The sequence below is a fragment of the Saimiri boliviensis genome, chromosome 21 (assembly GCF_048565385.1).
Source record: "Saimiri boliviensis isolate mSaiBol1 chromosome 21, mSaiBol1.pri, whole genome shotgun sequence".
Lineage (NCBI taxonomy): Eukaryota > Metazoa > Chordata > Mammalia > Primates > Cebidae > Saimiri > Saimiri boliviensis.
Window position 1 is genome coordinate 31,699,789 of NC_133469.1, and position 19,488 is coordinate 31,719,276.

A 19,488-nucleotide genomic window follows, 5' to 3' on the forward strand; every position below is an offset into this window, starting at 1 on the left:
TGTCCAGGGCCCTGGAAAGGCAGCACAGGCCTCCAGGATAACTGCGTACCCTACTGCTTCCCTGAGCACACCCTCCGCTCTGTGAAGGAGGCCTCGGTGCTGCTTCCAAATGACCCTGGCTTCTTGCGCCTGGGCCTCAGCTCTCCCCTCCCACCCCCACATGCCTTCCTCCTTGGCGAGCCGCCTGCTGGGTAGTCACAGCCTCCATGCAGGACTTCTGCAAGCAAGAGATGACATGGGCCAAGGGCTCCATGCAGCCAGGGGCAGGTTGGGGGCCATCTGTGTGCTGTGATCAACACCCTTCTCGGGGGTTCCAGCCAGGGCACAGAGGGGGTTACCAGGCGTGTGACACAACCTGGGCTTTCTGCAGCCTGTGGGACAAGGCTGAGGAGTGAGCGAGAGAGCCTGGGAGTGAGGTGAATTCCATGTGGCACAGCCCACCTGTCAGACCAGAGCTGGCCACCAAGGCCCTGGGGGTCCTGGGTATGCCCCTCACTCCAGGCTCCACAGGGAGCAGCGACTCCTGGACTCCACTGTGGGCAAGGCAGTCCAACCGGGCCTTGGTAAAGGCACCACCTTGTCAGGTTCCCAAGCCACAGCCCCATTTCAGGCACCCAAGGGGTCTCCCTCATGACTCACCCATCTTCCCATCCTCCACAAAGAGAATGTGCAGTGGGTACAAGGTGCTGAAGTAGAAGACATCGATGTTGTTCTTCACAGCCACCTAGGCACAAGGGGGTCCCCAGTCAGTCCCTGGGGCTTGATACCACCTCTGAGGCCCCAGGAAGGGCGTTGCTGAGCAGATTCTCTCCCAGGCCATTCCCTGGTAAACATACCCCTCATCCCCTAACCTGGGCCTCCCCAACACATCTGCAGCTAAGAGCTTGACTCCACAGACACAGCCCTCTGCTGACCCCGGTGGGGCCCGGCTGGTGGATGGGTAAGGACTGGGGTGCCCGCCCTGCCCGGAACGCACCTGGAGGTTGTTCAGGGGCTCCATCTTCATGACCGAGCCCACCGTGCTGAGAGGCAGGGAGATCTCCACTGTCTGGTTGGGGCTGAGTGGCGCGTGGACCTGGAGGGGGGCGGCGGGGGCCAGGCCAAAGCTGGGGAGAGAGGAGCCCCGCAGGGATGGCAGGGGGAGCAGGTGCTGATGCAGGGCAGGTGAGCTCCTCGGGCTCGGGAGCTGGGCTGTGGTTGGCAGGGAGCCTCTCACCCTGCCAGCCTTCCCACACTCAAGGCCCTGGACGGAAGGATGGACTCCCAGCCTCCCTTCCCCAGATGGCCACGTGGACAGAAAGAAAGAACTCTAGGCTAGCTGCTCTGCCCCAGCCTGGCTGCAGGACTGAAGCCCAGCTCTGTTCCTGTCCTCTGGGCCAGACACTGGTGGGCCCAGGTAAGCAGGTCTTGCCCTGTCCTGCCCTTGAGGAGCTCTGTCTAATGCCAGGGTCCTGGAGGGTAAGCTGCTTCTACCTTGAAAGCTCTGGGACCACCCAAGTCTCTGCTGCCAATCCCCAACTCCCAGGAGGGATCCGACCATCCCAAGCAAGATGCTGGATTTTACCCTCTTGGCCAAAACTGGCCAGGGTCACAGAGTGGCCACAGAGAGATTCAGGAAAGCCCTGCTTCTCTGCAAACCAGCACAATGGCAAATTAGGAAGATCCTCACGGGTGTGAGACATGCCAGCCCCAGGCTCTTGGAAGTTCGTGCCCCCAGGGCATGGGAATGGGGGCACGAACGGAGTGCTCAGTATACCCAGGCTGTGCATTCGATATTATACCTCCTAGCCTCATAAAAATAGCCAGGTACACTTCTTTCCATCTCTAGATGCGGACACCGTCTCAGGGAGGAACAGGCTTGGGTCAGACCCCATAGAGTGATCGGTACTGCTGAGAATCAGAATTTGAGCTGCCTGACCCCAGCCTGTGCTCTGTCCAAGAAGCCATTAGGCCTGGCTGGGACACAGAGGGAGACTTGGGAAACCTCAGGCCCACCTGGTGGCTCAGCACACCAGGCTTTCCTGGGAGCTCCACTACTGCCAGCTATGTGACCTGTCCAAGGAGCCAGGTGTGATTACCTACTAAAAAGGGGTGATGGCAGTGACTCTGCTGGGCCATCAGGTGGCTCAAGAGAGACAATACTCCCAAAGCCAGTGGCACAGGACTTGGTGCCCAGGAGGCATTCAGCACACAGTAAGCTTGCTAGAGGAAACCAGTGGGACCACCTCTCAGAGTCTGGACCACTTCTGCGGCCTCCAGGGTCACATGAAGGTGAGTGGCAGAGCCATCTCCTGCCCAGCCTATCCAAGGGTCAGGACCTACCCGCCCCCAGGCTCCCCTGGGGAAGCAGCCCCTTCAGTCAACTTCTTAGAGGCTCAGTTTGCTCATCATGAGCATGCTCAGGAAGAAGAATCATCAGGAGGGGCTGCCAGGGGTCCCCAGGAAGCCCTAGCCTCAGTGGCTGGGTCCATGACAGTGCCAGACAGGCAACTTTCCCACTGACACCGGGTGTAGGGGACCCAGTGGGAAGGGGGATGGAACATCTACTGCTCCCAGAGGCCCCATCTGACACTTTTAATCCTCTGCCATGCAGGGGGAGGCTGGCAGGCAGGCCCACTCCCTACCAGCCTTCTGAGAGCTGGTCCCTAAGACAGGTCCCACCCCCACCACTATGTGGGGTGTTTGCCAGAGGTAGGCTCCTCAGCTGAAGCAGGATGTTCCTCAAGGGTTCAAGACCAACCTGGGCAATATCCTGAACCCGCATCTAAAAAAAAAATTAAAACTAAAAGGAGAGACGCCCTTCCCCACTCTGCCTGGTACTTTGGAGTCCATATGAAGAGGCCACTTCGGGGTAAAAATCCCACTGCTTGGCTGGGTGCAGTGGTTCAAGCCTGTAATCCTAGCACTTTGGGAGGCCGAGGTGGGTGGATTGTCTGAGCTCAGGAGTTCAAGGCCAGCCTGGGCAACATGGAGAAACCCTATCTCTACTAAAAACACAAAAAATTAGCCAGGCATGGTGGTGTGTGCCTGTAGTCCCAGCTACTCAGGAGGCTGAGGCAGGAGAATTGCTTGAACCTGGGAGGTGGAGGCTGCAGTAAGCTGAGGAGGCTCCACTGCACTCCAGCCTGTGTGACAGAGCGAGACTGTCTCCAAAACAACAACAACAACAACAAAACCCACTGCTTTAGAGAGTTCTGGCCCAAGGGATGGTGGAGAACATCCTCCAGAAAAGGGGCACCACCCCAGCCCTGCTCCATCCCTGCCTGCAGTCCCCAGAACAGACTCCAAGTGGATTCTCTCCTAGGCCTCCCCTTCAGAGGTGTGCTGGCCTCAGGGAGCTCACCTGTTGCGGTTGAACTGGATGGCAAAGTCGGTCATGACCTGCAAGGCCTTGTTGGTCAGCTGCAGGTCCATGGAGATGGAGCCCACCTGGCGGGTGAAGGTGCCTGAGATCTCTAGCCCCTTGGCCTTCATGGCTGGGAGCCAGACCTGCAGGGAAGAGGGTGTGGAGGGGGCAGGTGGGTGCCTCTTCCCCCAGCCCAAACTCAACAGCCCACCTGAGGGTGCTTTTTCTCTTTCCTGCAGGCATCTCCCATATCCAGCACCCCCACCTTTACTGCTAGGGGATGACCAGGTACACATCAGGAAGAGAATAATCCCATGTCCCACCGAGGACACCATGACACGGCTGCCTCTCAGAGCAGCTTCGAGTGGGGAGGTGCTTGGGCGCTCAAGGGCTGACGTGACTCCTCAGAGGGGAATGGAGGGACCTCTTGGGAAGTAGGACTGAGGAAGTCCATGAGCCAAGGACAGAACTCAGTGCCCAGTGGCATCCTGAGGCTCAGCCACAGCCAGGGCCTTGCTGGCCATCACCACCTGTCCTCTCTTGCAGGAGGCAGGGCTGGCCTTCGGCTGTAGAAACTGGTCTGACCAAGGACAGTACCTAAGAGGACCCGTCGCCTGGCTGGCCTTCCGCTGCTTGGCTGCCCTTGTCATCTGAGTCTCAGCTCAAGGACCACCTCCTCTGGGAAGCCTACCCCCAGGCTCCCTCGACCCAGTGACGTTACAGCAGACACATATGAACTTGTGTCTGTCTCCCCTGTACCCAGATAGCTCGCTGAGGGAAAGGCTCTATTTTTCTGTCTTTATCTCCTTGGCTCAGAGATTGGTGTGTAACCAGTGTTTGGGGAGTGTTTGCTGAGCAAACAGCATAAGTACAGCCCTGCCCCGGGAAGACATCCACCAACAGCATCCTGGGGACTCACAAACACTTCTCAGGCGGTTACTCTCCTATGTACAGCTTACAGGCCCCTTGGGGTCAAAAGGCTCAAACCCCACCAACAGCTTCCGCAAGCGCATCCAGTGCCAACGAAGGTTCCCATTGTCTCTCAGGTTGCCAGTTTCAGAAACTGCAGAAACATTAGGCACCAGCCCCTGCCCCACCCTAACCCCCTTTAGGCAGTCACGCAACCCAAGTCTCCTCGGGGCCACCTCCTATATCTGCCTCCAGGGCCTCCACTCCTCTCCATCTCCAGAGGCACCACCAGCATTTGAGCTGCCACCAGATGTCCCCAGGTAAGACAGCAGCTACCAAGTGGTACCCCATTTCCACCCTCTGCCGCTTTCCATAGCCGCTTAAGCCATTTTGTGAAATGCAAATCTGATCATGGCACCCCGAGAAACCCCTTCCAACCCTGCAGTGGCCTCCATGGGCCTTGGCCGCCACAGCCTGGTACCCATCTGCTCCCCAGGCTTGGCTTGCCCCCGCCCCGGGACCTCACACCCATTGTTCGCTCTGCTTTGAAAGTGCTTTCCCACCCCCATCCTGCTTGGTTAACCCTGAGCACCCTCTGTGCCCCCCTGGCCAGATCTGTGAGGACAGAAAGCAGCCTGCTTTGGCTCTCAGCTGTGCCATGGCAGCCGAGAGTACTGCGAGGCTGGCTGAACCTGACCTGGGGCAGGGCTCCCTCATGGACGACTCCCCTGGGCCCCCCATCGGGCCTCCTTTACCCTGACCCTCTCTCAGTCGTCCATGGCTGGGGATGGGGACCTCACTGCTCTTGGTCACTGTGGGTTCATGGTGTCTCACACAGGTCCTAGCAGAACGATCTTCAATCTTTACTGGATGAACCAATGAACTGTCACCTCCAGCTGACCCAAATGCTTGAGGAGCCCAAAAGTTCTGATGCACAGCCAGCCTCACTGCCTTAGACCAGCAGGGTTGGCCAATGTCTTTTTTTTTTTTTTTTTTTTTGAGACCGAGTTTCGCTCTTGTTACCCAGGCTGGAGTGCAATGGCGCGATCTCGGCTCACCGCAACCTCCGCCTCCTGGGTTCAGGCAATTCTCCTGCCTCAGCCTCCTGAGTAGCTGGGATTACAGGCACGTGCCACCATGCCCAGCTAATTTTTTGTATTTTTAGTAGAGACAGGGTTTCACCAGGTTGACCAGGATGGTCTCGATCTCTCGACCTCGTGATCCACCCGCCTCGGCCTCCCAAAGTGCTGGGATTACAGGCTTGAGCCACCGCGCCCGGCTGGCCAATGTCTTTAACCCCACAGGCGGGGTGTGGAAATGCGTGAGGAATGAACAATTCCAGGTGGACACAGGGCTGTTGGGAAGATGTGGATACCTACTGACTGATTCTGAAGGGAGAGTGCACCCACACCCTAGAACCCTCCCATGACCAAGGCAGTGGGGAAAATCCTGCCCATGTCATAAGGACTCCTCCTCCAGGGAGCCTGACCTGATGACTTGATGATCCCATCCCCTCTCCTTTCCAGCATGCTCTCCTATACTCATCTGACTCTTCATAAAGACAAAGCAGAGATAACACTTCTAAGATGAGCACATGGCCATGCATGGTGGCACACACCTGTAATCCCAGCACTTTGGGAGGCCAAGGTAGGTGGATCACCTGAGGTCAGGAGTTTTAAGACCAGCCAGGCCAACATGGTGAAATCTTGTCTCTACTAAAAATACAAAAAAGCTCTAGGCTGTCTATTCCAGGCAGCTCTGCAGTGCCTGGCAAGGGCTGGCTCCCACAGGGTTACAGGAGACTTTGCCATACTTCTGTCCCTTAGTCCTGCTTTGTATGCCTGTGATATCAGGCTTCTGATGAGTACGGGTTGGCCTCATGCCTTGGCACAGCCAATCCAGGTAGTAAGTCAACTGCACATGCTGTATGTCATACCACGATCCTACGTTCCCTTGGTCCTGCTGGCCCTGACACCCCACAAGCGAAGGCAGGGGCATAGGTGGTTCTCACACTCTGTGGGACTGCCATCATGTAGGGGTCTGGAGCAGAGATATTAGTGTCACCTGCTTTCACTTCCAGACTCTGTCACCAGCTACGTGACCTTAGGCAAAAGCACTTGGATTTTTCAACCACGAAATGGGAGGAAGAGCCACAAGGGGCTGCCGGGAGGAGGATGTGCTGGCGGTGGCTGTGGAATGGTGTGCTGTCCCTGCAGCTGCTAGCATCAGAGCTACTGTCTGCTGTGGGCCTCTCAGTGCCCAGACCCTGCCAGAGGCCTCTAGTGCCCACCACTGCAGGTGCAGCTGGCACATGGTGGGAAAAGCCAGATTGGAGAGGGGCAGGGGACCTCAGAAGAGAGAGGGGGGCTCTGGCAAACGCAGCTTCTGATCTGAGTGCAGTGAGGGAATCAGGCCAGGTTGGTCCCCTTTGGCAGCTTCTTTGCCACTGACGACATGGCACACACTGAGCCCTCCTCACTGCCCGGCCTGCATGTTCTCACACCCCAAACTCAGCTCTCCTTCCCTAAGCCCCGGCTCTTCCCTCCCAAGGAGCTCTGAAGTCTGTCTGCTTCCACCCACAGGACACCCTCGTTGTCCAGCTGCAGCAGCACTCCTCCCTGCCACAGAACCCCCATCTCGGTGCTTCTGCCCTGCCCCTCCCTGCACACGCAGCCAGCTCTCAAGTGCAAATCTGACTGCTTCATCCCTCTGCTCAAAACTTTCCAATGGCTCCGGCTGTGCCAGGATCAAGAACAAACACTCGGCCGGGCGCAGTGGCTCAAGCCTGTGATCCCAGCACTTTGGGAGGCCGAGGCGGGTGGATCACGAGGTCGAGAGATCGAGACCATCCTGGTCAACATGGTGAAACCCCGTCTCTACTAAAAAAACAAAAAATTAGCTGGGCATGGTGGCATGTGCCTGTAATCCCAGCTACTCAGGAGGCTGAGGCAGGAGAACTGCTTGAACCCAGGAGGCGGAGGTTGCGGTGAGCCGAGATCGCGCCATTGCACTCCAGCCTGGGTAACAAGAGCGAAACTCCGTCTCAAAAAAAAAAAAAAAAAAAAAAAAAAAAAGCAAACACTCAGCCTAGCCTTGCCAGCTTCCTCCCTCACTGATGTCTAGTCTAGCCAGGAGTCTCGGGGTTGCGCCCTAGGTGGCACAGGAGGCATCTGTGGGCATCTTCAGGTGGCACAATGTGTAGTGGGCCGCAGTCAGGGATGCTGGACCTTCTGCCACGAGACAACCACCCCACAGCAAGTGTCCTGCGTCCTTCAGTATTTTCTGCATGGTTTCAACATACCGTGAGACTTCCAGGAACACAATTCTCAGGAAAATCAAGGGAAGCCTGTTCCTTGTCTTACTTAGAACCTTACTGGAAGGCAGCGACCACTTCAGAAATGAACGGCACCACTGGCCAAAATACTCACGAGGTCCAGGCTACAAACAGCTATGGCTGTCACAGTCACAGTGACTTTGCCCTACAGCAAACACCTGGCAACTTCATGTCGTCTGGGGTGGGTGGGAGGGCGTGCCCGGGCATTTATAAACTGATACAGACACTTGTATTCTCTTCCTTTTATGTCTCCTCCATGCAGTGAAAGCATATCTGAGTATTTTTGGAATGCTATGTGTAGGTAGGTTACACAGCCCACCAATTGCATTTAAGGAGAGGAACGGTGACAATGTAAAATGTCTGTGATGACTAAGGGGTGCTGGGTCTGATGGCACCAAGAACTGCTGCTCCCAGCTGACAGGCCGCTGCTGATTCCCTGGCAGAGGCCGGGGCCTCCCTTTCCTCCAGGCCTTGCTACAGGCTGTTCCCTGGGCCTGGAGCCCCCTAACTACTTTCGTTCAGCTAATGAGTTTCTGCAACCCCTCCTCTGGGAAGCCTTCCTAGGCCCCCACCCCCGACAAGCCTGACTTAGCTCCTCTTTCTCAGTGTCCCCATGGCCCCCGGCTTCCCTCATCAGCACTGGCCTGAGCCAATTCCACGGCCGAGGCCATTTAAAGGAGCCCACATGCCAGTCTGACTTCTCTCTGCTCTTGCCAAGAAAGAAGGCTGGTGACTTACTGCTCTGGGGGCCACATATGATCCTGACAGGGTGCCCACGCCACTGGTTAGGTCAAAGAGGTCACTCAGGCCACTGCCGATGGGTGCTCCAAGATTGGCTGGTACTGATGCTGTTGGAGGTGCCACGAAGTTGGTGCCCCCAATCTGGAAAGGGAGGGAAAGAGTCAGAGGCAGCATCGGGCTGGGAATGAGTAGAGCCACCTGGCTCTTTAGAATACACTGGGGGCTGGGGGAAGGGCAGCCTCCACATCAAGTCTAAGTTACAGAAATGAGACAGAGAGAGGGTAGGGAAGAGAGGCTGAGCCCTCCCATGCCCTGCAAGCCTTGAGCCTTAGGAGTAACCTCTGGGAAAGGGCTGGGGACACTCCCAAATTGACACTCAGCCCATGGATAAAAGGAGGTCCCGAGACACATGGCTGGGTGGAGACATGCTATGCAGATGGGCGCTCTCCCTTCAGGACATCAGAGAGGGTTTGTGGGACTGAGGGCTGGCAATCCCAGAGTTGACAAGGCGATGTGTCATGGGTGGTGAGGACTGGGCAAGAATCCATGGCTATAGGGCCCAGGGGCAGCTGGATGCCAGTTGGTCAGGGCAGAGGCTGCCAGGACGCTGGACCAAGGCAGTGGCTCAGCAGGCAGGGCTGCTTTGACATCACCCGCCCCTTGGGATGCTGGGTTGGTGCTTTTGGGAGGAGCAAGGACGAAGGCTTGGTGACGCAAGGGTTGACCGTACCCCTTCAGGCTCATCCCCCATCTCCAAGCGGAAGCAGGCAGGTGAAGAGAACAGGCAGCCACATGCAGAGAGAAAAGCCAGGAAGGAAGACAGAGAGAGACAAGAGAAGGGAAAGAGGGAAGAGATGAGTCAACTGTAGCTCCATCTGAGAGGAGTGTGGCATGAGGCTGTGCCGGGGCCTACGAGAGACCCAGACCTGTCTCTATGAAAGGCACCTCCCCCACGCCTTCACCCAACACCCTCCCATGCTGCACCACAGCCCCTCCTGCCTCACCCTAGCGGCACTGATCGCCAGGCTCCTGCCCCTGTGCTGCCCCTGTGGGGACCTGAGCCGAGCACAGCCAAATGAAGAGGCTTAGCCACCCCCAGTTGCCTGATGATGCTCCAGGGAGATACCCAGGTCAGTCTCACCCCTCCCCTCTCTCCCTGACCTCCCATGCTCTCTCAAATAGGCCTGGCTGGGTTGCTATTCCCAGCTGGGGCAGCATGAGGGTAAGTGGACACAAATCTGATTCCTCAAAGCCAGGAACACCCTCGCCTTACAATGCAAAGGTGACTTTGATGCCAGGATCAGGGCAAGGGCTAGGATGGGCTCCCTGCCCGGGGTCTCCTGGGACTCCAAGGTCTAACAAGGGAGTGGAATCCTGTCTGTGACTCAGGCTGTGCAACCTCGGATGGAAGGCTGCCTGGCCTCTCTCAGCCTTGGCCTTCTCATCATAAGTAGGGAGCTCACAATCGCCTCCGAGGGCAGATGGTAAGGACTCAATAGAATGTATCGGAGGCACCTGGCTTGTGCCTGGCCTGGAGGCATGTTCAGTGACTGCGCCTCTGAAGATCATTATCAACATCATCCAGAGGGCCCACAACATACCAGGCTGTCAAGGCCACCGCCAAGAAGGTCTACAGCTCCCATCTGCACTGAGGAGGTGGCCAGGGGCGGGCCGCTCACCGGGGGGCCGAGGTCCAGGTTGAGGAGGTCACCCAGCAGGTCGCCCTGGGCGGGGATGACATCTGGCTGCTCCCCGGGAGGTGCTCCAGCAGGGGCCGTCTCGGGGCTCTCTGTGCTCTCATTCCTGCCAGGACACAGAAGGGAGAGGAGGTCAGTAGAGCGGACGTACTGAGGATGTCTCAGGAAGGTCAAAGAGACCCCAGCCTCCAGGCGCCTCCCCCAGCACAGGCACTGGGTCTCGTCACCGTCCCCAACAGGGCTGTCCACAGGGCCCCACTGCTTCCCCATTCCCACAGCAGACCCATCTTTTAGGCCCTCCGTGAGGATGAGTGAAGGGAGAGGGCCGCCTGCTTCTACCCCTCAGCCCATGCTAAGGAGAAAACTGGATGCCAGCGCCCTAGTGCTGCCAGCTCACACCAACCACCTGGGAGCAGCAGAGGAGGAGGCACGCACAGGGCGCTGGAATGAGACGGAACTGGTCTAAGTCCCAGCTCTGCTGGCTGTGGGGTCCTGGACCAGTCACTCAAGCTCTGTCTATTGTTCCCATCTGACGAATGGGGACATTTGCTCTCAGAGCTGTCATTAGGATGGAATGAGGTCATCTAGCAAATACCTCGTGTACAATAAACATCTGCTAAAAGGTGGTCCGCTTTCCTCAGACCCAGGCCTTGCAGGGGGACAACACACCAGGCCCGCGCGCCTGTGCTGCTGAACCGGGGAAGCAGGAGCGAGGCTCAGGCCCACGACTGGCCATTCTCACTCACGAGGCAGTGCGGGGTGGCAGGCTCTTGTGTACGACGCCCCGGCCCCCCTCCACAAAGGCACTGGGAGGCTTATGGTAGACGGAGGCCAGCGTGCCGACGTAGCAGAGGAGCTCGTCCAGCAGCGTGGGCTCGATGAGGTCTGTCTCTTCAGAGATGAGCGGCTTCTCCGCCAGCACCACCTCCTTGGCTGCCACTGGGTCCGTGGAGAGCAGGCGCCAGTAGATGTAGCCACGGTCCCGCAGGTCCGGGTTATCTGAGTCCTTGTGGGCGTGAGGAGAAGCCCATGAAACTCACGGCAGAGCAGCCGAGTGAGGGTGAGGAGGAGACCTTCCTGCAGCCCCGTGATCCAGGTGAGGCATGGGGCTGGCCAGTGGGGACAGCAGTCCTGAGCGCTCCCAGGAGCCTGTCCCTACACCACCCACAGGGCCATACGCCGGCCCCGGCTCGTTCCCCATGGTGCTCTCCTCCAGCCTGGCCCCTCCTGTCTCTACTCCCAACCGCCCTCTGTGGCCTGCCCTTCCTGCCCCCTCTGCACACCCTCAGGTTTCCACGGGCCCTCTTTCTCTGGTTTGTCTCAACTTCACGACTTGACCTCACTGAACTTTAATTTGTGTTCTAAGCTCCCTGAAGGCAGGGAGCCAGTCCCATCCTCTAGATGCCAGTCTTAGGAGTGGGCCTGACTTCCAGGTCTAGTTGCTGGGACAAAAGCTCCCCTGCTTCAGTGAGGGCTGTGCTGGGCATGGCGAGGAGGCTGGCACCCACCTGAGTGGCCAAACTGAGGACCTGCTGCACTAGCTCCTGTGTTTCTGTTGGCTTCTTCAGGAAGAGTTTCACGATGGCGGTCAGCAGCTGCAACTGGACCTGCAGGGAGGGAACAGCGGTGACGAGGAGGACGTGTGGGCTTCACATGGGGACAGCGGGAAACCAAAAAGGCTTGAAGAGGAAAAGGGCGTTCAAAGTCCCTGGAAGCCAAGCACAGCAATTCTAGGTTTGGGGTTGTCACAGCACACAGGCAAAGGGCCTCCATGGGTGTTGGTGCCGCTGACCAGCCAGACCTCAGCATCTCACTCAGGAAGGAGCTGAGCAATGGGCTATCTGGCAAACCCAAGCAGGCTGGGGGCTGTCACCCAACCCTAGGGTTCTAGAAACCTGTTGGAGCTCTAGATGCTACAGCACTATGAGAGGCTCGCACGCGTGGCTGGTATGCTTCTTATCAGGGCCATCTGTCAACGAGTGGTGACAGTACCACGGAGGCCCAGAGGCTGCCATCAAGGAGCCGTGCTTCTATCAGAGGGTGGGAACCATTTCTGGTGGCCCTCCAGCAGCCCCTGCTGCACACCTGGACATCCCTGAAGCTGGCCTCATCCTGGCCAACACCTCCTTGCCCTTCAGATCTCATGCCAACCCTACCTCCAGAACCCCCACGCTTCTGCAGCCTCTTCCACCTCTCACAGCACCACCAGTTGCTGGCTGTCCTGTGCAGTGAGCTTCCTGTGGGCTGGAGTGAGGTCTGTCTGGCTTACTGCTGTGTCACTAGTTACTGCTCGATCTAGTGTCTGCTGTATAGTAGGCCCTTCAGAAATACTTGCTGACTGAAGAAATATCTATTCGAGAACAAGTCTCTATACATAATCCCTCCTTAGTCATGGCCTCATTTTCGCCAGGCTAGGGCAAGAGGGCAGCCCGAGGCTCCTGGAGTCAGGGGCAGTGCAGGAGCCCACAGGCTGTGCCAGGGACAGGTCTGCGGCTGGAGGGCAGGAGTGGCAGTGCAGGAAGCCCAGCGGCAGCCGTGCTGGCGGCATCTCCGGGACCTGCCCAGCAGGAGGGCACTTGTGCAGGGAAGGCTGAAAGCGGCAGGTGGAATGGAGGACATGTGGTCCTCCAGTTCTGGGACGAAGCAGAGTCTTTGCAGTTTGGTGACACGTGGGCCAACAGCAGTAGGCTGGCTGTTTCCAAGGCAGAAGGCAGCCCAGCATCTGGCTTCCAGACTAGCCCCTGCCTGGGCAGCCAATGGGAAGCCATTCATCCCCATCTATAAAGCAGAGGTGTGGCCTACTTCAGGGATTCTTGTGAGCTTTAAAAACGGCTTGCCTGGAGCTGGAGTCAGATTGTACCTCATTTGAACTCCAGTTCTATCAATTCCCAGCTGGGTGACCCTGGGCAAGTCTTTTAGCTTCTCTGAGTCAGTTTCCTAATCTATAAAACAGGCATTACACCTTACAGGGTTAATGGGGAGTTGATGAGACCACAAATGTGAAGCAGAATTGTGTATTCTGCTCACTATGAAACAAGTGTCATTATCACCACTAGTACCATCACACAGGGACTCTTGAAAAAGTTATTCCCAACCCAGTCAGCTGGATGCCTGGAATTTTCCTCACTGTCAGATCTGCTGTGGTTTTGGTCAGGTATGCCTCAGGCTGTATTGCCAGAGGGTGCTCTGGCCAGGTGCCAGGGCCCTGCTCAACAATCCATTCAAGTTCCCCTCAACACACTCAATCCATTAGCCTGCATATTTAGGGCAGACTTCCTGCAGTGATGTCATTACCCCAGCCATTCAGACAGGGTACAGCAGGCAGGACAGGACCAGACGCAGGCTGGGCTGAGAAACCACCCTGGCCAAGACTTTTTTTTTCAGGTAGAGTATCTCTCTCCCGCTCAAGCTGGAGTGCAGCTGGGTGATCTCAGCTCACTGCAACCTCTGCCTCCTGGGTTCAAGTGATTTTCCTGCCTCAGCCTCCCAAGCAGCTAGGATTATAGGCACACAGCACCATACGCAGCTAATGTTTGTATTTTTAGTAGAGAAGAGTTTTCAACATGTTGGCCAGGCTGGTCTCAAACTCCTGACCTCAAGTGATCTGCCCACCTCAGCCTCCCAAAGTGCTGGGATTGCAGGTGTGAGCCACCTCTCCCAGCTGCTGACCAAGACTTTCTAAGTCTGCTATCTCTGAAAGGAGAGGCCTAGGAGCAAAGGATGAGGAGGTTCAATGAGATGATCTAAAATGAGTTCCTTAATTGCAAAGCCTGGCACAGTGGTGCACACCCATAGTACTAGCTATTCGAAATCCCTTGAACCCAGAAGTTCAAGGCTAGCCTGGGTAACATAGTAAGACTCCACCTCTAAAAAACCAAAAAACTCCAGATCGCCAAGCACTAAACAAGTATTTTTTTTTTTGTGAGACAAGCTCTGTTGCTCAGGCTAGAGTGCAATGGTGTGATCTTGGCTCACTGCAGCCTCATCCTCCCAAGCTCAAACGATCCTCCCTGCTAGGCCTCCAAGTAGCCGGGACTACAGGTGTGTGCTACCACACCCAGTTAATTCTAACAGAGATGAGGTATCACTATGGTGCCCAGGTTGGTCTTCAACTCCTGGACTCAAAGGTACCTCCTGCCTCGGCCTCTCAAAGTGCTGGGGTTACAGGCGTGAGCTGCTGTACCCAGCTAACAAGTTTCTTTTTTTGAGGTGGAGTCTCGCCCTGTTGCCCAGGCTGGAATGCTGTGGAGCCATCTTGGTTCACTGCAACCTCCACCTCCCAGTTCAAGCAATTCTCCTACCTCAGCCACCTGAGTAGCTGGGATTACAGGTGCATGACACCACACCTGGCTAATTTTTGTATTTTTAGTAGAGACACAGTTTCATCATGATCAACTGCAGCTGCATAATTGCCCTCTACTCGGGGAGTCAGCAACCAGGTAAATTACCCTCTAGTGATATTTCTTTAAGATCTGTGTCATTTCATCTATACTTAATAAATGTGAGTGTCGCTGGCTGATTGGGGCCTTGGCTTGACTCTCTGCAGCACTTTTCTTGGTGTTTGTGAGCAGCCCAGGCCCTCAGCCAGACTGACAGGCGCAAAAAAAAAAAAAAAAAAAAAAAAAGGTTAGGCTAGTCTTGTTGGTTAGGCTTGTCTCGAACTCCTGACCTCAAAGTGATCCACCCACCTCAGCCGCCCAAAGTGCTAGGATTACAGGCATGAGCCACCGCTCCTGGCCCTAATAAGTATTATTAAAAGAGCTTTCAACTGTGTCATGAACCAAAGACGGAAAGTGAACAGGCTACTGAATTACGTCACATCCCCACAGCTGTCCTTTACTGAGTGTTGGAGTGGGCACTTTACACACAATGTCCAACAGTCTTTGCAATCACTCTGTACTAGAGACAAGGAAACGGGTTTGGTAAGTTCAAGTAACTATGCTCCAGGCCACACAACAGGGAGGAGCCTGGGTCTCGAACTTCAGAGCTCTGTTTCTGTTCACAGCAACAGACTCCTGGTTTACCCCTCCCTGTCCAGCTTCTCGCACCTTGGCTTTTCAGCAGGCTTAGCTGCAAAAGACTGACCTACTACACGGGGCAGAAGCACACCCCTACAGCAGCGGTTCCCAACCTTTGTGGCACCAGGGACCAGTTTTGTGGAAGACATTTCCACAGATGGGAGATGGGGATGGGGGCGATGGTTTCAGGATGAAACTCCTCCACCTCAATCATCAGGCATTAGAGTCTCAAAAGGAAGGCACAACCTAGATCCCCGCTATGTGCAGTTCACAATAGGGTGTGCGCTCCTTTGAAAATCTAATGCCGCCGCTGATCTGACAGGAGGCGGAGCTGAGGCGGTAATGCTTGCTTGCCCGCTGCTCACTTCCCACTGTGCAGCCCAGTTCCTTACAGGCCACAATACTGGGTACTGGTCTGTGGCCCAGGGGTTGGGGATTCCTGCCCTACAGGACATCCTCACAGTGATCCCAGGCAGGACTTGACTGCAGCGGCAGAACCCAGCACAGGCAGGCATTGCTTCTGAGACAGAGAGAAGAGGTTGGTGTTGCAAGCAAAGGCAGTCTGGAGGCAGGTGGCGGTGTGGGTTCGGCGGTGGGGGGGAGGGGGGGTGCCGGTGGGAATTAGCACTGTGATTCTGAGATGGACATCTGTTGTTTTTGCTCACCCAGCATCTATTCTGTCTTCTGGGAACAGAAACACTGGCTCCCCTTCAGAGCCTCGCCCTCCTTTCTGTCCCTTTCAGTCCACACAAACTGGGATCAGTGCCTGAGAGACCTCGCCAACCAGAGTCACAGTGCCTGGCTCAGGATAATGCAAATAGGTCCTGGGACTTTTGCTGGAACTACTGAGGGGAGGGGAAAAACTCCGTCCATGAGAATTATTGTGTTGTAAGGACATAGCCTGGGACTGTTGACTCCTTACAGCTCCCACTCTTGGGAGTCTACCCACAGCAGAAGACAGCCCAGTGCCACCATCTGAGCACCCTCAGCCAGGAGGGCCAGAAGGGAGCATGCTACCAGCACTTGCCAGCTACCGGAACCAGTTTGTCCCCTTTAGGCCTGGACTAGTTTGCTTTTGAAACCAATTTGACTCAAACCAATACTACCATGAACGAGTGTTTATTATGGGCTGGGCATGTGTTAAGGACATTATACAAAGCATCCTAACTTTCACAGCAAGAGGATTAGGGAAGGTCTAATGATTTCATTTCACAAATGAAGAAACCGAGGCTCAGAGGAGGGGTATGGACTCTGGGATCTCTCATAATAAATCCCGCACTCAGATCTGCTGGGTTACCCTGCCCCAGTTGGGCAGCAAACATTTCTGAGCTCTCAAACAGACTACCAGACTGTCCCCAGTTAACTGAGATAAGGGCATACAAATGACAAGCAGACACTCAACCTCATTCACAACAGAAATGCAAACAGAACTACAGTGAGGTACCTCTGTTAGCTATCAGGCTGGCATAAACAAAGCAGAGGTAGCAGAGGGCAATGACACAGGTTACGCAGAGCAGACTGTTTAAATGAGCACAAGACTGGACAAATAAACACCCACCAGGAGAGGCTGGTTAAATAAAGCATAAATGAATGAGAGCACGGTCTGTGGATGTATTTGTAACAGAAAAAGGCAAGGTCTTGGACAATTTGAATTTGTTTAAATGAGAGGGCAATGTAGATACAGTTGATTCTCACTACTTGAGCAGTCCATGTGTGTGAATCTGCCTACTTGCTAAAATTTACTTGTAGCCCCCAAATCAATACTCATGGCACCTTTGCAGTCATTTGCAGATATGTGCACAGCCATGAAAGCTTTGAGTTGCCTGACACACACATTCACAGCTGAGGTCAGATAAGGCAACACTTTGCCTTCATGTTTCAGCTCTCATCCTGTAAACAAGCATCCTTCCCACCACCTATGTAGTACCATGTTTTTCATATTTTTGAGCTTTTTGTTGATTGCCTTGTTTAAAATGCTCCCAAGTATACTGCTGAAGTGCTTGCCTAGTGTCCCCAAGTACAGAAGGCTGTGACATGCCTCAAAGAAAACACATGTGCCACAAAAAATACATATATATGTATTAAAAAAAAAACAAACGTGCTTCGTCATCTTCACTCAGGCATGAATTACAGCATTGATGGCCATGAGTTCAATGTCAATGAATTGAAAATATATGTAACTAATGTGTCTTTAAACAGAAACACACATTTAAAAAGGTTATTAACTGATCAGTTGACAAAAACATTGTGTCTAGATGCTCACAGAAACCAAACTCCGTCTTTCTCCCGGGGGCTGTGGTTCAGTACTTGCTAATTCAGTGTTTGCCATGACTATGGAACAGAAGCACCACGAAAACTGAGAATCAGTTGTATGGATGGATGGATGGATGGATGTTAGCTGTGTGTGTGTGTGTGTGTGTGTGTGTGTGTGTGTGTGTGTGTGTGTGTGTGTGTAGGAAGGGTGGGTGCGTATGTGTCTGTCGGTCTACTGGTGTATTCTGAAATGATCTGAAGTTTCCTAAGAAATCGAGAACAGTGGTGACTTCTGGGAGGAGAATTTGCGGCTTGCAAAGATAAGAGGGAACTTTTCACTATATATGCTTTTGTATCTTTTCAATTTTAAACTAAGTCAATGTTATTTCCTATTGAAATATGAATATGAAATTAAAACATAACCAAGAACTTTTGCCTGCCTTCCATGCACACCCCCACAGACTGTCTCATGTGTCCCCTTGACTTGATTGTACTGCAGTGAGGAGGAAAAGGGGTGGTGCCCATTGCCCGCACAGCACTCATCTGTCTGTCTGTGCTGTTGACGAGGTATTAGGAAGGGAGAGTTTCAGGGCAGTATGGGCCACAGTGGGGCTATGCTGCCACTCATGACTCACACTCTGGCTGGCTTGCTGGCTCACCTGGGTGCTCTCATCATGGAAGCCCTCTAGGAAGCTCTCCAGCAGCTCATCTGCATTGTCGATCCGCTCCGCATACTCGCCCACGATCCAGATCATGGCAGCCCGGGCCTCAGGCTCATCCAGCGAGTCCAGGTTCTCACACAGCGTGGCAATCACACTCTCATACCTGGAAGACAAGGGCACAGCCAGTATGTGAGCCCTGAAGGAGAAGAGGTAACCCAGGGAAGCCAGGCAGGGGGCAGGAGGAAAGGGAAACCGCCTCATAAGACCCTAGGGTGGTGGGTGAAGGAGATCTGAGTTTCATTTGTCATATATTAGCACTTATTTTGGCCTGGGGAGCAGAGGACAGGCAGTGTGGGTGAAATAAGAAAAAACAAAGCGTTTCTTTTGAGAATGCTGCTTGTGGCAGAGAAGTAAGGAAGACCAGTGAGACAACTCCTTCCTTTTCCACCCCGCCATCCCGGTCCCCAGGCAGATGCGATGCCCTCTCCCTGGGAGGGTACGCACGCACTTGTTGGGGTACTTGCGGAAGATGTCCTTGATGACCACGATGGCCTCCTGGACTACATAGTTGACCTTGGTCTGGATGAGGTCGAGCAGCGTGCTCACACAGCGCTCCGCAGATTGCTACATGGGAAGAGGAGAACGTGGGCCAGGTCCCCGCACCCCATTTCCAATACAGCCTCTGATGACCACGCCTTGGCCAAGGGCTCCAAGTCACTCCTCCAGCACCTTCCTCGTCATAGCGGGAAAACAGGAAAACCCTCTCCCCAGGAAACGGGAGAACCAGCACCAAATCATGGCCCTAGGATGGCAGGGGCATAGGGAATGAAACTGAGGAGAAGCCAGAGGCAGAGCTTCTGAGAGCAAGGTGACTACCTGCAGTCCAACCCCACCTCTCTTTTTACTTGTTTCAGAAAGGGGACTCCTGTGACCAAAACACTCACAGAACCTCTGACTGGTTCTGCCTTTATTTTCACATGCTGCTCTCGTGGCCTGCTCTGAGGGAGATTTCTCAGGATGACAACACAGGCTCCAAGGCGAGCACGCCTCAAGGGCATAGGCGGGGGCTGACCAGCTATCCCAGGAGCCTCTAGTCACTAGTGGACCCATTTAAGGAGAATCTGGCTTAGTGGTCAAGGAACATTTCCACAGAGAAAGGAAGGGGATAAAATGCCAGGACGCTGGGACGCTTGGACACAGAGACGTGTGGGCAGCTGAATGATGACAGTATTTGCCAAAAATGTTCAACAGGCAGGGTCCTTGCCCGGAGCTCTGTGAAGGGAATGCTAAGTCTATCAAGACGACCACCAGCTTGTGGCTGCCCCAGCATCTTAGCAAATGCTGCAGCAGAACCCTGATTATGACGGGTTAATTTGATCTGCACCAACTCAAAGGCCTAAAGGATACTACAGAGTGAGAAGGAACCCCACCAGATCTGCACAATGCTCGCCATGGGGGCTGAAGTGGTAAGCCTTAGGCCTTTCCAGACCACAAGCAAGCTCGTAGATTCTGCTTGAATCAGACTGGT

General features: G+C 54.8%; 1 protein-coding gene and 1 non-coding gene across 9 annotated transcripts in view; both read right to left on the reverse strand.

Annotated features, from left to right (window-relative positions):
- AP1B1 (adaptor related protein complex 1 subunit beta 1) overlaps window positions 1-19,488 on the reverse strand; it is a 111,821-nt gene that overhangs the window by 3,331 nt on the left and 89,002 nt on the right. For 6 of the 8 annotated variants that reach the window (XM_074390833.1, XM_074390831.1, XM_074390830.1 and 3 more), the window contains 10 exons: window positions 18,469-18,584; window positions 17,958-18,123; window positions 11,536-11,634; window positions 10,774-11,033; window positions 9,932-10,133; window positions 9,061-9,081; window positions 8,328-8,471; window positions 3,344-3,489; window positions 977-1,106; window positions 640-724 (listed from right to left, as the gene is read on the reverse strand). In XM_074390833.1, coding sequence (XP_074246934.1) covers window positions 640-724; window positions 977-1,106; window positions 3,344-3,489; window positions 8,328-8,471; window positions 9,061-9,081; window positions 9,932-10,133; window positions 10,774-11,033; window positions 11,536-11,634; window positions 17,958-18,123; window positions 18,469-18,584 — 1,369 coding nt within the window. The remainder of the gene's footprint in view (window positions 1-639; window positions 725-976; window positions 1,107-3,343; window positions 3,490-8,327; window positions 8,472-9,060; window positions 9,082-9,931; window positions 10,134-10,773; window positions 11,034-11,535; window positions 11,635-17,957; window positions 18,124-18,468; window positions 18,585-19,488) is intronic. The other 2 variants (XM_074390834.1, XM_074390832.1) reach the window with 1 other exon arrangement.
- On the reverse strand, window positions 2,341-2,436 carry LOC120361098 (small nucleolar RNA SNORD125). The gene has a single exon (XR_005577458.1). It is a non-coding gene; the product is annotated as a small nucleolar RNA SNORD125 (small nucleolar RNA).